This window comes from Amborella trichopoda, chromosome 7 (genome assembly GCF_054954075.1).
Source record: "Amborella trichopoda isolate Santa Cruz 75 chromosome 7, AtrichopodaSantaCruz75HAP2 v2.0, whole genome shotgun sequence".
NCBI lineage: Eukaryota > Viridiplantae > Streptophyta > Magnoliopsida > Amborellales > Amborellaceae > Amborella > Amborella trichopoda.
Window position 1 is genome coordinate 350,452 of NC_142342.1, and position 17,739 is coordinate 368,190.

At 40.2% G+C, this 17,739-nt stretch overlaps 1 protein-coding gene across 14 annotated transcripts in view; it reads left to right on the forward strand.

The window, feature by feature from the left end:
* Positions 1 to 5,746: 5,746 nt before the first annotated feature.
* ATATH8 (Protein kinase superfamily protein) overlaps positions 5,747 to 17,739 on the forward strand; it is a 38,447-nt gene continuing 26,454 nt past the window's right edge. For 5 of the 14 annotated variants that reach the window (XR_016059305.1, XR_016059307.1, XR_016059306.1 and 2 more), the window contains exons 1-6: positions 5,747 to 6,111; positions 6,702 to 6,877; positions 9,249 to 9,414; positions 9,645 to 9,697; positions 10,338 to 10,481; positions 17,022 to 17,126. Coding sequence is in view for 7 of the 14 variants with exons in the window: in XM_088871929.1 (XP_088728055.1) it covers positions 5,796 to 6,111; positions 6,702 to 6,877; positions 9,249 to 9,414; positions 9,645 to 9,697; positions 10,338 to 10,481; positions 17,022 to 17,126 (960 nt within the window). In the remaining 7 variants the exon portion in view is untranslated. Of the gene's footprint in view, positions 6,112 to 6,701; positions 6,878 to 9,248; positions 9,415 to 9,594; positions 9,698 to 10,337; positions 10,526 to 17,014; positions 17,127 to 17,739 lie in introns of all 14 variants that reach the window. The other 9 variants (XM_088871933.1, XM_088871930.1, XM_088871940.1 and 6 more) reach the window with 6 other exon arrangements.

The following is a 17,739-nucleotide window of genomic DNA, read 5'->3' on the forward strand; positions in this document are numbered from 1 at the left end:
TGGAGATATTTTTCATAAAAATAATATATATATATATATATATATATTACAACATATAACTATATATATAATAAAAAGCTACTACACAATGCCTATGGACGAAAATGAACAGTACTTCCGCTCATAGGCTCAACGACGCCCAATTTTTTGGACGTCGTGGATAAATCGATTGTAGTACACCAGTGTTTTAAAATGCGGCCGCATCATGCAGGATGCACTTGCATCCGCATCGCGTACTGGCGCATATGCGCTTTTGACATATGCGGTCGCATATGCGCCGCATCCCGCATCGCACCGCATCATACCGCATTGCACCACATCTGTTTCCGCGAAAAAAAAAATTGATTTTGCCCCTCGGGGAGGGGCAAAATGGTCTTTTTGTAGTTCCAAAGTTTAAGGAAATTGTTTGGGGGGTTATTATACCCCCTAAACAAAGATTTCCAGCCACTTTTGTGGTTTTTTTTGCATCAAATCGAAGGAAAAAAAAAAAATCGGCGAAATTTTTTTTTCATCCAAATCTTCGATTTGGCTGTTGTTTGATACTTGGATGTTCATTTGATGCCTTTGATTGTTGATTTGGGGATGTTAAGGTGAATTTGTGATAATAAATTACGGATTTCAGAGGTCGTGAAGAAATCGAACACTATTTTACATAGTCGGTAACTTTTTATTCCTTCTTGTACAATAATACTGTTATACTTATTTTGGGGCAATGTCTTCTTCCCAATCTTCTAGTAACAAGGATCCGACTTGTAAATATGCTAAACTAAAAAATCCAAAAGATAGAAATTGTGTGATATGCTTGCTCTATGGAAATACTTATATGGATCGTATTTTTCGACAAAAAGAGCATTTAGCCGGAATTTATGGGAATGTAAGAGCATGCCCACAAGTTACAAATGATATAAAAAAATAGATTAGATAATATTTGGATAAATTGAAAAAAGATAAAGAGAAAAAAAATAAAATAAAAAAAGGAATTACTTGATGATATGCAATTATTTGATGATGATGATATGTCTGGAGTTGCAATGAGGCAAAGGGGTACTCATACTCCAACCTTAAGAGAGAGGGTTATAAATATTGGTGGTAGTGCTGAGATAAAAACACCTCTTTTTTAAGGGCCAATGAATTCATTTTTCACCCCTAGCCCCGAAATTGTGGTTCAGGAAAGAAAGAAAAAAACAAAACAAATCATAATTGACAATAAATATAAGAAATAACAAAGGAAGTCGGTATGTAAGTGGATTTACATGGCTGACATTCCTTTTAATACTATAACTCTGGATAGTTTTGCATATATGATTCAAGCAATTGAGCAATATATCCCAAGACTGATTCTTCCTTCACTACATGAGTTAGGGAGCCCTTGTTGAAGGATGTTGTATTTGATGTGAATAAAATTTTGATTTCTCGGAGAGAATGGTGGGAAAAATATGGAGCCACTATTATGTGTGATGGTTGGTCCGATGGGAAATCAAGGGTATTCATTAATTTTTTGGTTAACTGCCTAACAGGTACTTTTTTTGTCAAGTCTATTGATGCATCAGACAAGTCACATGATGGTATATACTTATTTGGCTCGATGGATGAGATTGTCGATTTTGTTGAGAAGCTAAATGTGGTACAAGTTATCACTAACAATGGTGCCAACTATGCTGCAGCTGAGCATTTATTGACTTTGAAAAGGAAGCATATGTTTTGGACACCTTGTGCAGCTCACTATGTTAATTTTATGCTTAAAGAAATGGGTACAACATCTTTATTTAGTGGGGTGATTTCAAGAGCTATGTTTGTTGTTGGATTTATTTATAATCGCACCATAGTCCTAAGAATGACGAGGTCTTTTACAAATAAAAGAGAATTAGTGAGACCGGGTATCACTATATTTGCCACGTCATTTCTCACTCTTCGAAGCCTAGCCAAGCAAAAAAATGCCTTGAGGACTATGTTTGCTTCAAAGCAATGGAGTCAAAGCATAAGGATGAGAGAAAGGCTGAAAAAATTATTCTGAATACATCTTTTGGAGTCAAATAATTATTGCATTGGAGGTGGCTCCCCCTTTAGTGAGAGTGCTTCGACTGGTCGATGATGATGTGAAGCTCGCCATGGGCTACATAAATGAGGCAATGACTAGGGCAATAACTGAAATAAAAGATGTTTTAAATGATGATGAAAATATGCGCAAGGTTATACTTGAAATTATTGATAGGAGATGGAATACCCAGCTTCATAAGCACCTCCATTCAGCTGGTTATTTTTTTAAACCCATCTCTTCACTACAAGCACCTATCAATTGAATCAAATTGTATAATAAATGGTGGGTTCTTAGATGTGCGGGAAAAGTTGGTGCCAGACAAAGATATCCATGATGAGATCCAAAGCCATGAATTGATTAAGTTTAAGGTAGCCTTTAAAAACTTTGGGAGAGATATTGCCACTCGAAATACGGACACTACAGATCCAGGTAAAGGCCAAAAGCCCAAAAATAATCTTACTTGTCTCTTACTTTATATATAGTTATATTGTTTATTTTATACCTTTAATTTTTAATTATATTATAAATTATAAAATATTATACAGCTGCATGGTGGATATTATATGGAAGTGAGACGCCAAATCTACAACGTCTCGCTATTCGAGTGTTGAATCTCACATGTAGCTCATCTGGTTCTGAGTGTAATTGGAGTGCATTTAAGCATGTAAGTCCTTTACTCCTTATTCCTCAATCCTTATTTATTGAATTTCAATTTTCTAATCTAAAATATAATTTATTTGATTTTAAATTTCTACCACAGCTCCATACAAAAAAAGGAAATAGGTTGGAGCAGAAAAAGTTGAATGATTTGGTTTATGTGCAGTATAACGAGCGGCTTAGGGAGAGGTATGAAAATCGCACGAAGCTCAACTCTATTCAATTATGTGAAGCTGATGGTGATTCCATAAGTGAGTGGACTATGGATCCAAGACAAGAGCGTGCGTTTGAGGGTGAGGATCTTACATGGCTTGATGTCGAGCTAGTAACATGGGCTAATGAATAAGATCGACCTAACACTAGAGCACAAATGAGTAGATGAGCTGTTGGGTCTAATCGCACTCGCACATTAGCTTCAGAGGTCGAGGAGGAGGAAGCTGACTCAGAGGAGACTGATGAAGAATAATACATAGAGGCTGTTGATGATGATATTGATGATACGCAAGACAACTCTCAAGAAGACTTGTCTTATTGATATTTGAAAAAATGAAGTTCAAATTTCAAAATTGACTCTCTAAATGGATGATTGTATTAAGTTATTAACTATTAACTATTTTTTAGCTTGACTTTTGGTTTGTATTTTGTAATATCACAGACTTTTCTATATAATATATGTTATTTTAAAATATTTAGTTGGATTCGGATTAAATCCACCTATACTGGGATCTGACGAAATTACTATTCGGATCTAGATTTTAGATGCGGATCCGGACTTGGGATCCAAATCTTGGATCCATACCCAAATCTATATATGATCCAGACTACTACAGATTTCGGATCCGGACCGAGCAAATTCTCAGCCTTAAGGCCATGCACCTCAATGCAACAAAAAAAATTGAATAAATATTTTAAAAAATGAAAAATCAATTTTGATTTGTAAAAAATTTGGTATATATACTATTTTATTGTACAAAGAGTTTGACAATGGACACGTGTATATTTACGATTCCAATGCGAATGTCTTCAAACATGCATCCCAAAAAACCGACATAGGGATACGGCTCGTCTGTACAATATATGGGTCCACGTACATGCACACGTCAATAACTCTATCCATACGTATATTGAAATTTTTGTGTAGTTCACTTGCATTTACATATTCATCCGTTTATATCCCATAAACATTGGTAAAGCATAAAAAGGAATAACTAATTAAATTAACAATCTGTAAAATTTTATTTTATGGATTAGAATTTTATTAATCAGCAATTTCTTATGCTCTAATGCAAGGTCGGGTCGTAACAATATGGGAAAAAACTAAAAACTAATAGCTAATGGAAATAATTTATATAAGGTTCTAAAAAAATGACTCATGTGATATAGCTCATGGAAATAATTTATAAAAGGTTCTAAAAGAATGACTCATGTGATATAGTTGGAATATATATATATTTTTCCTTCACGGCTTAGATTATCTTACAAGTAGTCATTTTACAACTTCAAAATAAAATAAAGAAAATAATACAACTAGGATCTAATAAACTTGAAGCCATTAAATAAGTAATAAACAAAAGAGAGTGCCGAAGATTACCTTAACTGGGCTTATTACACCCCATACCGAGTCACCACCTTCCGATAGTGTGGGATCTAATGGTCAACCTTAAATCTCAATCGAAAAAGTAAGTTTTGGACAAGCCACACCAATGAAACATGAACCCCTTTGATCACAAAGTCAAACTTTAGGTGACCCCTTTGATAACCTAGTTTGAGAGATAACTTATATTTCTATCAAACCCTAAACACCTAGCCCCAATGCGAGATGAGAGATCAAAGAGATGAGACAACCATCATGAGAGATAGAATGGGTCGTGTCCCTCTTAGGGTTTCTTTGAGGGTGAGAGAGTTTATATGTGTGAGAGAGAATCTCCTTCTACGTGGGGTGTGCCACCTATTTTTTGCACAAGACAAAAAGACAGATAAAATCCTCTACCAAGGGCTTGCACCTCTATTGTATAATGGAGAGAGAAGAGAGCTTTTAGGTGTGTAAAATATATGGTGTCCAGAATTTTTGTAGGGTCCATCTATTTTTATAGTGCTTTGATAGATTTTTGGATTTTTTAGAGTTTTTTTTAGCTTGCTACTAATGTGAGATTAAATATGCATATTTGATGTTGGGCAACTTGTGGGATAAAAGATATGAGTCGTTCATTTTATAGTTAGGCTAACAATATCTGATGGAATGTGCTAGAACCATTATCCCCCATTTCTTAAACTATTTTTTATCAATTAATTTTAATAAAAATTAATATAAGATAATATTATCCTTTATTATTTCATGCATAAGCTTTCTTATACATACTAAAAAAATTTATTCAAATTTTCTTCAAGGCTTAAGCTTTCTAAAGCAACATATTCCTTTCCTTCAAGCTTTAGAGTTTGACCAACAAAATTAGAAAGCCATCAAAGTGGAGCGTGCCACTTTTGTGGCACATAATGGCCCCACCGAATTTGTTACGGTGGGAGTCTTATTGGGTCTCCTATCCAATACTTAAAATAATATCAATTTTTAGAAATTTATAAAATCATATTTAAATATTTGCTTTTGATGCAAGATGTTACAATCCCCATAGACCATTAGATTTGAAATCTAAGCGGTCAAAGATATGTCATTGTTTGTGACACATTCATTTGTTGGTAGGAAGTGATTGTAACATTCTAGGCGAAAAAATAAGTGTTATCACAGTACACAATCCTATATTTAAACGGTAAAATATATAATATAAAGTTATGCATTTATTATTTTTAGGGTTTAGATTTTCACTCGCAGTTGACCGGATCCATCCCAATGAGTTGGGTGCGGGGCCTGGGAGCTACTGTAGCAAGTGTACATTGTGCTCCCGCGGGTGTATTAGTTATCTTTTTTGGGGGCGGGGGAGAGTCTCAGTCGTGCGGGGAACCGCAGTAAAGCACAGCGCGCGTGTTTCCATTTCCCGCCTCACACTTCTCACTCCACTCCATTCACATGGAGGGCGGTCGAGAGGCTTCCAATGCAGGCAGCTATTGCTTGTACACACTCTCTCTCTAACTCGAAACCCATTTCATGGCGGTCTCGTGTTGTCTGCCTCTCTCTTCCACCTGCTTCGCCTCAAGCAGTGGCACGCGAGGAAAGAAGAAGGAGGTGGTGGCTCCAGCACCGAGTAGTAGCATTACTGCTATGCTCCAAATCATTAAAAATGACGCTCAGTGTTTGAAGAAAGGGTTGGATTTGGTGGCGAGCAAACTCCCTCTCCCTAACCCTAACCCTAATCCTAACCTCCTCAACCATGTCGAGGACGCTATATGGCTTCGCAATTTCGAGGATCCATCTCTTAAAGCCCCTCTACCTCCTCTCCTATGGCCCCAGCCTTGGTACTCAGGTACTCTCGTGTTTTCTCTCTCTAGACTCCATGTCGTCTCTCTCTCTTTCTCTCTAGACATCGTGTCTTCTCTGTTTCGTGTTACACTTATGCTGCAGCACAGTTCGAGGCTGTGCCATTTTCTTTGGAGGATATAGGAGTTGTTTTCTTTGGATGCTCAAATTCTTTCTCATCTTAATTACAAAACAGTTTTGATGGCAGGGATGCCTTTTTCCTATTTATTTTCAAATTTTGTGAAAAACATTTAGGAATATGCTAGCATTAAATTTATTTATACTGTGAGGGATGGTTGAATTATAATTGGCTGAAATTAACAACATTTTTTTGTAGTTAAAAGCAAATGCGAACAATTTTATGCTGTACTCATATGTGAATAACTTCTACCATGGCTCTAAGGCATGCATTCATGGACAGTTGAAATGTTGTATTACTTGTTATTAGGTTGGTTCTTGTTAAAGTTGATACACAAGCATTCACCCAAACACGCATTCGTCGCTGTACTTCTTTGCGACAGAGCTATTTTCTTTCCATTATCTCTCTAAAAAAAATAAATTGGGGAGCTGGATCAACTTTTGACAAAATTATTGTAGGACTCACTGGTCTGGAGTTATTGCTTGCTGATCTTAAAGCTTTGGGGGAATATGCTGATTATTTAAGACATGCTTCCAGAATATGGCATATTCCCCTCCCAGAAACCTATGATCCAGAGCTGGTAGCTGACTATTTTAGCTGCAGGCTTCATGTCCTAATCTTCCGAGTAATTGAGGTACTTCTATTTATGAATCATCTAGCACCCACTATAAGTAGTATTCCTTCAATTTGAATGCACTAAAAATTATGTGGTTTTAATATATGCTTTGCAATTAAGTGTAGTGAAGAGCTGTTTTCGCTTATGAATGATCATTGATTATGAACTTATTCAAAATGTTGGTTTTGGACTTTTAGTTTAATCATCACTGAAATCATTTGCTCCATTGAGTTGTTATAGACTAATATGTTGTGTTAATTGTTAAAAGCGGAGGAGGATTTCTGGCCCACCATAGGCCATATAAAACAAGATCCATATTACATTTTTACATCATTAAAGTTGTCTTAGAATTGGAGAGAGACAAGGATGAACTTTTATGCTAAGCTAAAATATCGGAAAAATGCAAGATCCATAAACACAATATGTGTACATTGTAACATCTTAGTTGTACCAAGTCTCCTAGTAAGTTAAACAAAAACAACTAGAAGACTCAACATGGAGAAGTGCATGTCGGAAAGTCTAGCAAAGGACTTTCTTTAGCAAGTTCCATAATATATTCTTGGGCTTTTTAAGAAAAAAAATAATATATGTGATTATTTTTTTAAGAGTTTGGACCTTCGAGGTTTTCATTTTGGATTTCGGCTCTCTCCATCCAAGTTGGATTTCTCAAAGGGGCCACTGACTAATTTGCCGCTAAATTGTTCGTTGTATATTTCCTCCTCTTTCCTTGCCGCCGTGACCATTGAGGAGTCTAAATCAGAGCTCCAAAGCCCTTTATTTTCTTTTTTTTCCCCCTAAGTTGAGCATTTTTCCTCAAGAGGGGAGAGCAGGAAATGAGAGAGACATTTTCCCTAGGAAGATTAGAGAGATGTAGAGAAGATTGCTTTAAGAGAAAGATAAAGGGCGGATGGTATGCTTTAGAAGTTGAGAGAGATGGAGTTCCAAGCCCCATATCAGGGCTGTCATTTGGTTTTGTGAGCGTCGAATGAAGGCGACATGTTTGTGAGCCTGGAATGGAGGTGAACTTATAGAGAGATTTTAGGGAGTGAGACTTCAAATTAGGGACACTGAACATGAAATTAAGGCTTAGGACCTTACCATTAGGGTCTGGGAACCTGGAATTAAGATTTGGGACGTAAAGTAGACTATGAGATTGAGGCCAGGGAGCATTAATAAAAAGTGGGGTTACTGAGGAGGTGCTCTTTGTTGAAGAATCTGGATCTGATCCTGAAACTATGAGAACCCATGATTTGGATTTCTTATTTAAAAGAGAAAGAACACCATGGGATGTTAGTTGCACATATGGTGTCAAACTCTACACCATGGCCACTTCTTGTTAGGTGCAGAAATGGCAACCAAAGGCAAAGAGAAAAATAGAAAAAAAAGGTCAAGAACTACACTTTTATAAACAGGGGCAAATTAGTCATTTTCCCATTTAAGGCTAAAATTAGAAGGTCCAAAATAAAAAATAAAAAATAAAAACTGAGAAGGTCCAAAATCTTAGAAATCTAATTTCATGTTTTTTTTTTCCCCTTAAAAAGCCCTAAATTGTTTCTTTTACTACTGGAGATGCTCTGGTATTAATGTGGTGAATAATTATTTCCAAACTTGCTAAATTCATATTCATTGTTCAACTTCTAAAAGATTGACATGAAGCGCCTTATTGGACTCATTTTGGCTGATTGTTTTTGTATCTACATTTATGGCCAAAGTTTGCAACTAAAAGTTGTAACCAACTAGCTAAATTTCTATTCATGGCTACCATTCTTGAAGAAAATGGAAATGAACACAATTCAAATGATTATTGACTTCTTAATCCTACCACTGTTTCCGTCTGTAGTATTTCTGATGTAGACGTAGTTCCCCTCTCAGTTTGTCGTGGATGAAGTTGCTTCATTATTCTTACAACTAACCACTATCAGTACTCTATACCTGGGGCATGGACCTTTTTTTTTCTTTAATGGGTGTGGTTAATTATCCAAAGAAATCAGGGGCAGAGGTTCATTCTCTCAAACTAAACTAAGATTTTCGATAACTATCAATCATGTAGTTCCTCAAAATTAAGCCCATAAAATTCTTTTCATGTTGCCACTTGAAATACAGCACATATGTAATCTTTTTATGTAACTTCCTCTGACTCTAATCTTGACTTGTAAATATGTTATTTATCGTAAATATAAAAACATATCACATCCTTCTCTCTTTTAGTTGTGTATTGTTACTTGTTTGATTTTGGAGGTGATGAGTGGTTGTTGATTTAGTGTTGATTCAATTGCATAACAATGGAGCTTCTGCCACGTTTACTGGTTTTATCATGATTATTTTCTGGGTAACTAGGAAACCTAAGAATGCAAAAGGAGTTCTATCCTGACAAAGTGGTGATTTGAAGGTATTTTTTTCATTTGCATCTGCCGCAATCAAAATGAGAACCTCGGCAATTTTTAAATCACGTGGATCTCGCATGGAGCCAAATGATGGAAGAAATCAATCACAATATTACATGGGGACCTTATTGAAAGAAGCGATGCTAAATCTTGGACCAACTTTTGTGAAAGGTGAGAGTGAATATCTTTGGGAGTTAGGACTTGGGATGCAGTTCAACCTTTACTATAATGCTTATGTTTATTTGATTTTTTTTGCATTATACTCTCGCCTTTGACCAACAAAGTTTTCACATTTTATCTTTTTTATTTTTTTCCTTTTATATCTCTTGTGGCTATTCTTTTTGTTTGCAGTCACGAGACTGCCAAATATGCTAGTTACATGCATTTGCTTCCTAATGCAGTTGGGCAATCACTTTCAACCAGGCCAGACATAATTGGTTCTGAAATTTGCAAGGTTTGTGACCAAGTGTTGTTGCTTTATGTTGCTCATTCATTTGCTTGTGAATAATAATTTGTTTTACCTATGAAGCTTGCAAATTGTAAGTTCTCTTCTATATATACTGAACGAGGGTTTAAGGCTCTTATATGAATATGTATAATATAATAATTCATGCTTTTCTATTTAGAAAAAGAAAAAACTTATGCTTCTCTCTGTTCCAGTACCTAGTGTTTTTCTTTTGTGAATTTTTTGACATGTGAAACATAGTAGTTAGGGATACACATACATCATTGTGTAAGGTATATTTGAGTCATTCTTTCTTTGCTTATAATTGTGGTGTGTATCCGAAGGGTGCTATATTTGTGCTATCTGTCTATATGACTCAGTGAATTTTACTGGAGTATTACATCAAAACTTGTTTTATGGTATATTGTATACAGGAAATACATTGAACCGTGAATATGGTTCGTTTTTCTAACCGTAATGTTTTTGGTCACTGCAGTTGCTTATGGAATTAAGATGGCACATGTTTTTGTTTTCTGTGTATGCTCCGGAATCTTCTAATATACGTGTTGTTGTCTACAACTAGCTTTGATGCATGTTCTATTAATTTTTGTTTTTGAGACTAGCTGTTTTATTGAGAATTATTTGGCAGGTATTGTCTGAGCTGCATGAGCAAATTCCTCCTTTTTCTAGGATCATGGCCATGAAGATTATTGAGGAAGAATTAGGCTCTCCTGTGGACAGTGTTTTTAATTTCATTTCTGAAGAAGCTGTTGCTGCTGCTTCATTTGGTCAGGTGGGTGTTCATATGGGAGAAAGAATTACTTGACATATGTTAAGGTAAACTAAATACCGAAGGAATTCATTGCTACTAGATATTTTTTTTGATAATGTTAACTTCGTATTGCTGTAAGAGGGAGAGTACAAGTGAAGGGGGAAAGAGAGGACCTCGAGTACCCACAAGGTGGGTACCTCGGTCAAAAAATAGGTCCGAAGACCCTTTACAAAAAAACCGGCCCTGTCTTGCCAGATTACAAAAATTATAGTGTAGCAAAAAAGGCTTATAAGAGACGCCCGAGTACAATAAAAAGGAAAGGTAACTATAGTCCTGGGAAGCCTCTGTGGTCTAGAGCAAACAAGGAGATGGACCGGTCGGGGTCTTCTACACTTGCCTGTGCTCCTTCTTTAGCACGAAGATCAGCGAGCTTGTTCGACGTCCGCCAAGGATGCCTCCATAAGACGTTTATATCCCTCTATATATGGTTAATATCATCAAAATTATGGAGAGGTACCAAGGAGAAGGGGAGGTGCCTGCTGCCCAAGAGATGATGTTTTGGGCGTCTCCTTCCACCACCAAGAGTTGGCCCCAAGAGGGGTTGAATCTTTTAAAACCCAGCAGGAGAGCCAACGCTTCAGCGAACTGGGAATCTCCATGTCCCACATTTTTCGAGTAGGTGAGGAGAATATTGCTGTTGTGATCACGAAATACCCCTCCTGCCCTTGATGGCCCTGGGTTTCCCAGTGAACAACCATCAAAGTTGAGTTTGATGGCGTTGACTGGAGGGGCCAACCAGTTGTGAGGTCTTTGTTTCTTGTGAGGTTGGAGGTTCAAAATATTGTCCCACTGACTGAGAAAGGTGTTAGAAGGGATCCCTACAAAATCCTTGTGAGATGAAGCCCAAAAGGTTACTAAGGACGTAACCTTTTGAAATAGCACTAGAACTTCTCTTTTGTAGCCTTGGAAAACCCTCTCATTCCTCTCTATCCAAATAACCCAAATGGTTGCAGCGATTGCTGACTTCCAGAAAGTTCTGCCGGTCTTAGGCCAATGGTAGCCAGGATAGGAGGAAATGAGGGCCTTGACCGAGGGTGGAAGAACCCAATGAATTTGAAACAGCTGAAGAATACGGCTCCAGAGTTCAAAAGCCAGGCTGCAATGTAGGAAAAGGTGAGGGTTAGTCTCTTCCTCGTGCAGGCACAAACTGCATCTGTTTGGAAGCGGAAGTTCTCTTCTTTGAAGGTGGTTGACTGTGAGAGCGCGTTGGCAGCAAGCTATCCCATTGAAGGTTTGAACTTTTGGAGGAGCTATGGTTGACCAGACTTTGGATTGAACGGAAGTGGGGTTCAGTGGGTAAGTAGGGGGTTGAATGAGTTTGTTGTAGAAGGAGGCTACTGAGAAGATACATGAGGGAGAGAGAGTCCATACCAGTGAGTCAGTCCCTGAGGAAGATAAGAAGATGAGGTGTAAGGCAGTGGACAGAGAGATGAAGAGTGTAGTCTCTTATTTGGTTAAGTTCCTTCTGAAAGAGGGATTCCAAGACCTTCTGCCACCTAATACGACCATCTCTTCAGCGATGGTTGAATCTTTGTTGGCGGAGAGGTGAAAGAGAGGGGAAAAGATCCCTAAGAGGAGCATGTCCAATCCAAAGGTCGGACCAAAAGCGCACTCTAGAACCTTCTTTAGGGTGGAAGCAGATGGATTGGTTGAAAAGCGCAAGAGAGGATGCAAAGGACTTCCAGGCACCAGAGGCCCTACTGCGGGAGGTCCTGTCAGGTGCCCACTTATGAGCGGGGATCTTGTATTTGTTGCGAATGACCTGTGCCCAGAGGGAGTTGGTTGAGTAGCCAATCTCCACCACCATTTCCCTAGCAGAGCCAGGTTTTGTTTTCTAAGGTTCTTGATACCTAGCCCTCCTTGGGATTTGGGTAGTCGGACTGTGTCCCAAAAGAAAGTTTCTCATGAGCTGGTCCAGTCTGTTAGCGACTGAGGCTGGCATGTGGAAATGGACATTAAGTAGATCGGGGCATTGGCCAGAGTGGCTTTGACTAGCGTAGAGCGGCCTGCCAGGGAAAGAAACCTCCTTTTCCAGCCGGCCAAGCGCCTATCCACTCTGTCAATAATTTGAGCCCATTGTCTCTTTTTGGGCTTCCCCAAGCCCAACGGTATACCCAAGTAGGTGGTGGGGAGGTCCTCTACTTTGCAGTCTCAAGAAGGAACAAGGGCTCTGATTTCTTGACTCATGAGACCCACCCCCATCATCTTTGATTTATTCATATTAACTTTAAATCCCGTGGCAGTCTCAAAACAAATGAGAAACAGCCTCAGGTTGTCGATCTCCTGTGGGGAAGTGTCAAGGAAGACTAGTGTATCATCTGCATATTGCAGATGAGACACCGAAATGCAGATGAGACACCGAGGGGCCTTGCTACATTGGAAGGCTGAAAGAAGGTCTTTCTGATAAAGGCGGGAGATGGACCTACTGAACACCTTTATGACTACTACGAAGGGAAAGGGGGATAAGGGGTCTCCTTGGCGAAGGCCCTTCGGGGATGGGAAGAAACCTTTCGGGCTCCCATTTATAAGAATAGAGAAATGGGGTTGGTGATGCATCCTTGCATCCATTTTCTCCACCGGTTACCAAAGCCCATCCTAGCCATCGTTTCGTCTAGTAGGGACCAATCGACGTGGTCATAAGCCTTTTCCCAGTCGATTTTGAAAATTAGACCTGGCTACTTGGATAAGTGCCTTGAGTGGAGACACTCATGCGCAATCATTGTCCCATCCAGAATCTGCCTATCTTGGATGAAGGCAGATTGAGACAGAGAGATGATCAGAGGGAGGACGAGCTTAAGTCTTGAGCCTAAAGCCTTCGTCAGAATTTTGCATGAGGAATTAAGCAAGCTAATGGGGCAAAAGTCCTTGAGCTCCTCTGCGCCTTCAATTTTGGGAACAAGAGCAATAAAGGTAGCGTTTATCGCTGAGTTGAGGATCCCCCTATGGTAGAATTCTTTGAAGAAGCTACTGAAATCAGGTAAAACGACATCCTGAAAGGATTTGAAGGGGGCGACTGGGAAGCCGTCCGGCCCCGTAGCTTTATCTTTGGCAAGTTGGTCAATAGCATAGACGATTTCCTCTTGAGAGAAAGGTCGTTCCAACCACTGTGACCGCTAAGCAAGAAGAGTTAAGAAGTCCAAGGTAGTCATTCTAGGTCTGAGGTCTAGAGGGGCAGTGTAGAGGGACTTGAAGTAAACAAGTAAGGCAGATTCTATTTCATCGGGCTGAGTCAAAAAACGATTGTCCACTCTGATGGTGGAAATCGTATTGTCTCTTCTACTACAATTTCTATTCGGTGAAAGAAAGCTGTGTTTAGGTCCCCTGTTTAAGCCACTTGACTCTGGATCGCTGGTACCAGAAGAGTTCTTCTTTCTTAAGGGTAGAAAAGTAGTCCAGCTTGTATTGTGTTTTAAGGTTAGGTTCTGTACCAGTGAGGGGTCTGGACTCTTCTACCCCATCGAGCTCTTGGATAGAATTGAGCAGGGAGTTTTTTGATTGGGAGTGGTTACCTGGTAAAGATTTGCACCTAATTTTGAGAGATTTTTTCAGAAGTTGGAGTTTGGATTGAAGCTTAAAACCTGCACTACCCGATACTTGGGATGAGAAAGAGGACCACCAGCTAGGGATAAGGTCAGAAAGGGAATGTTCTTCTAGCTAGGCCAGTTCGAAATGGAAAGGTTTCAGGCCCCTTCGAATGGCCAGGGTGTTCAGGAGGATGGGGCAGTGGTCCGAGGTGGGTTTAGATAGAGTGAGGGCATGGGAGCCAGGGCAGGCAGCTTCCCAATCCAGAGAAAGTAGAAAACGGTCCAGCTTAGCAAGGGAAGGTTGAGCTGAATGGTTTGACCAAGTAAAACCATTCCCTTGGAGAGGAATGTCTAAAAGTTCATGGCGAGAGACAAAGTCAGAGAAGTCGAGTATTCCTTGTGAGATGTTTGGATTGAGATTCCTTTCAAAGGACCACTTGGTGATATTGAAATCACCACCCAAACACCACGCAGAGTGGGGTCAAGAGGCGACCAGTTCAAGTTCAGACCAGAGACGTGGACGGAGGGAAACGGAGCTGGGCCCATAAATAGCAGAGAATTTGAAAGGAAAGCCATCTGAGACCCCTAGAGAGGAGGACCGTAACAGAGAAGGCTCCTATGTGGGAGGAATGGAGATGGTACTCGGTTGGGTTCCAAAGCACCCAGATGCCTCCTGAAGCCCCTTTCGCCCGTAAGTTAACCCATTGGCAGGGTCTTCTAACCCACACACTGCGGATTAACCGGAGGTTGGCTCTGCTTGTTTGGTCTTTGTTAAGGCTAAGATAGCAGGGCTAAGTTTGATAGAAAAATCCCTGACAGTGTCCCTTTTGGACTTCTGTCCCAACCCTCTAATATTTCAGGAAAGGATCTGCATTGGTAGAAGGAGGGACATCAGGGGAAGCAATCCTAGCTGATTGCCTCAATGGAGAAATAAGCGGTGTGGCGGAAGGCGTTAAGGCACAAGTAGGGTGTTTGTCATAGCTGATAGAGGAGAAGAGGTTTAGCAGCTCTCTTTGACCTTTTGCGCTCACCTCGGCTCGACTTTGAGCATCTGCTTGCAAGAACATGTGCGTCGGGCCTTCCGGGCTCTAGTATTCGAAACCTATAACCTGGTACATATACTTCATTCTATCTGCCATCCTATGGTCCCCATTCTTGTCGACCCTCTCGGCTTCCGCTGCAGCCAAGGGGCGAGAGATGGTTGCAGGAGAGGTGGGTGCTGTAGAAGTTCTGGGTAGATCTTGAAAAGTAAGAGAACAAGGTGGGGAACCAGAATTAGGAAGCTCCAAAAGAGGTTCCTGTGGTGGTGTGGGGTGCGGGGGGCGGGGGGGGCGTGGAGTATGGGTGGAGGCAAGACCCAAGGGTGCGCCACGTGGTTGCCAGGAGGGGCGAAGTGCAAAGGATCTGGGACCGTCGCGACTCGAGACGGGCGAAAACTGGGGGTTGGTGGCTGTGACGCCGCTGGTGATGGCTAGGATTCCGGGAAACCGTGGTCCAGGCAGAGGTTGAAGGACCCTTGACCACGGGAGAAGTCGGAGAATCAAGGAAATTGGCCGGGGGGGAGGAAGCTTCCGACCAGGAGAGAGAGATGGGGTAGAAGAGGTTATTAGCTTCTATCCACACACTAGGTGGGATGAGCTTTGTATCCAGAACTTCCACGAGCAAACGGATGGACCCAAGAGGGAGGGTTTCAATGGACTTCCAGTGGATTGAAATCAGATTTTCACAGGCTTCCGCCACTCTCCCAAACGTGGACGTAGACCACGCATGGAGGGGCAAGTAGTGTAGGGTGAGCCAAATTTTTTTCATTCTGAAGGCACCTTCCAGAGGGGTCCACTCACGAAGCCCGAGATTAGCCCCTTTGAAGGCTAGGGGGTGGGAGTTCTGTGACACTTGGCGGGCTTGTTCTATAGACGAGAAGGAAAAAAGGAAGTCCCCACCGGAGATAGGCCCGGCTGTGATATTTGGGTCCTGTCAGTTGCTTTGAGCCCATTTTTCTATGCCTCTCGCATCACCTCGAGGGGGCTGGAACGTGCCAACCAGAGAGGCTAGGAATTTGGCTTCAAGAAGGGAGGACTCTTCAGGGGGGATGGAGACGAAGAAGGGGCAAAAAGGGGAGGCCTTGCAGGGAGTGGAAGAAATCCCCTTTATGCCCACTGATGAAGCAGTGGGAGCAGTAGAAGACGAGGGGCGAGCTGTTACATGTGAGTAGGAAGCAAGGAAAGAGGTGGTGGGAGCCTCTGAACGCACTTGAAAAGAGGCTAGTGGAGATACTTCTAACTTCTTCAGTGCAGAGAGCGAGGGACCGAAGGCCCGGAGGGGGGGTAGAGCCTTGGAAGGAGGACGGGAGAAAGGCGGGAGGGCTTGGGGTAGAGGTCATAGATAACACTCCAGTAGCTAGAGGAGAGAGAGGAGGGAGGGAGACGCCGGCGTCTCTGCTTCTTCATCTCCAGATTTCTTAGATCCTTGTCGGATCTCCATTGCTACTAGATTGATTGTCATGATGTTTACCTTTCCCAAGTTATGCTCAAATTCTCACTTCCTGTTATGCTATGAATAGGTCTTCATTTATGTAGATTGCGATTTTCACTTATGTCAGGCCTCTCTTTATTACAGAAAGCTATTACTTTTCTTCATTTGATGATACAATGTGCATAAACTGAACTAATGGAACATCCTACCCCTAATTGACTGTATTATGATTGTCATGCATGGAAATGAGTCATTAATTTCATAAGATATTAATTTATTGAGGATATTGGTGTTTTTTAAATGTTGAATGTCAATTTCTGATTAGAGTTTGCAAGCCTCTGTGTGGGAACATTGTTCTCTTAGTTCAACTTGAGTTTCTTTTGTGTCTTATATGTCTTTTTCTCTTTTTGCATTACAAAGATTATTAAATCAGTAAGTGGCTTTTTGTGCCTATTTATTAAGAAATTAACTTCTGACATTGTTGGTATTGCTGGCTAGTTTCCAGGTCTATCGTGCCTGTACTTTAGATGGTTCGACTGTTGCTGTAAAAGTTCAACGGCCTAGATTGAATCATGTTGTACTGCGAGATGTCTACCTTCTCCGCCTTGGTGTACGTTATGTCCAAGACCTGTACAATCATTATTTGTGCATTTATAGTTTCTTCCCTCTACATGAATAGTTTATTTTGTTTTATCCTATCAACACATATGGGAGGAAGCTTTTTTTCTATGATCTGATGATGCGAATGGGAGGAAGCTTTTTTTCTCTCGTGTTTCTGGGAGGAGTTTGCTATCTTCTGGCTCTTGGAGTAGAATTCCTCTGTTTAGATGGCTTTGAACTCTCAGTAATTCATCTTCATGGTTCTTACAATTGTTTATTTTCACAATTTGGAACATGATTCATGGTAAATCAATCAATACTAGCTTCTGTTCCATTATGGTTGTTACACTTCTTGTTTTTAAGGGGTCCTGAAATCAGCGAATCAGTATTGCTGTCATTATGTGTGATTCTTGTCTCTGTGCCTACATTGTGTTCACTTTTTTTTGAATTTTGGCTATATCTTTGGTTAGCTTTTTCTAAAATACAAACTTTAGCAAGGTAGTTTTTGTTTTGTGAAAAAGAATAAATTTGTTGTATAGGCTGTAAACCTATTAGCATACTGTTATTCTCTGCATAGTTGATTTTTTGGTGATATCATATGGACAAACTTTAAAAGTTATGGG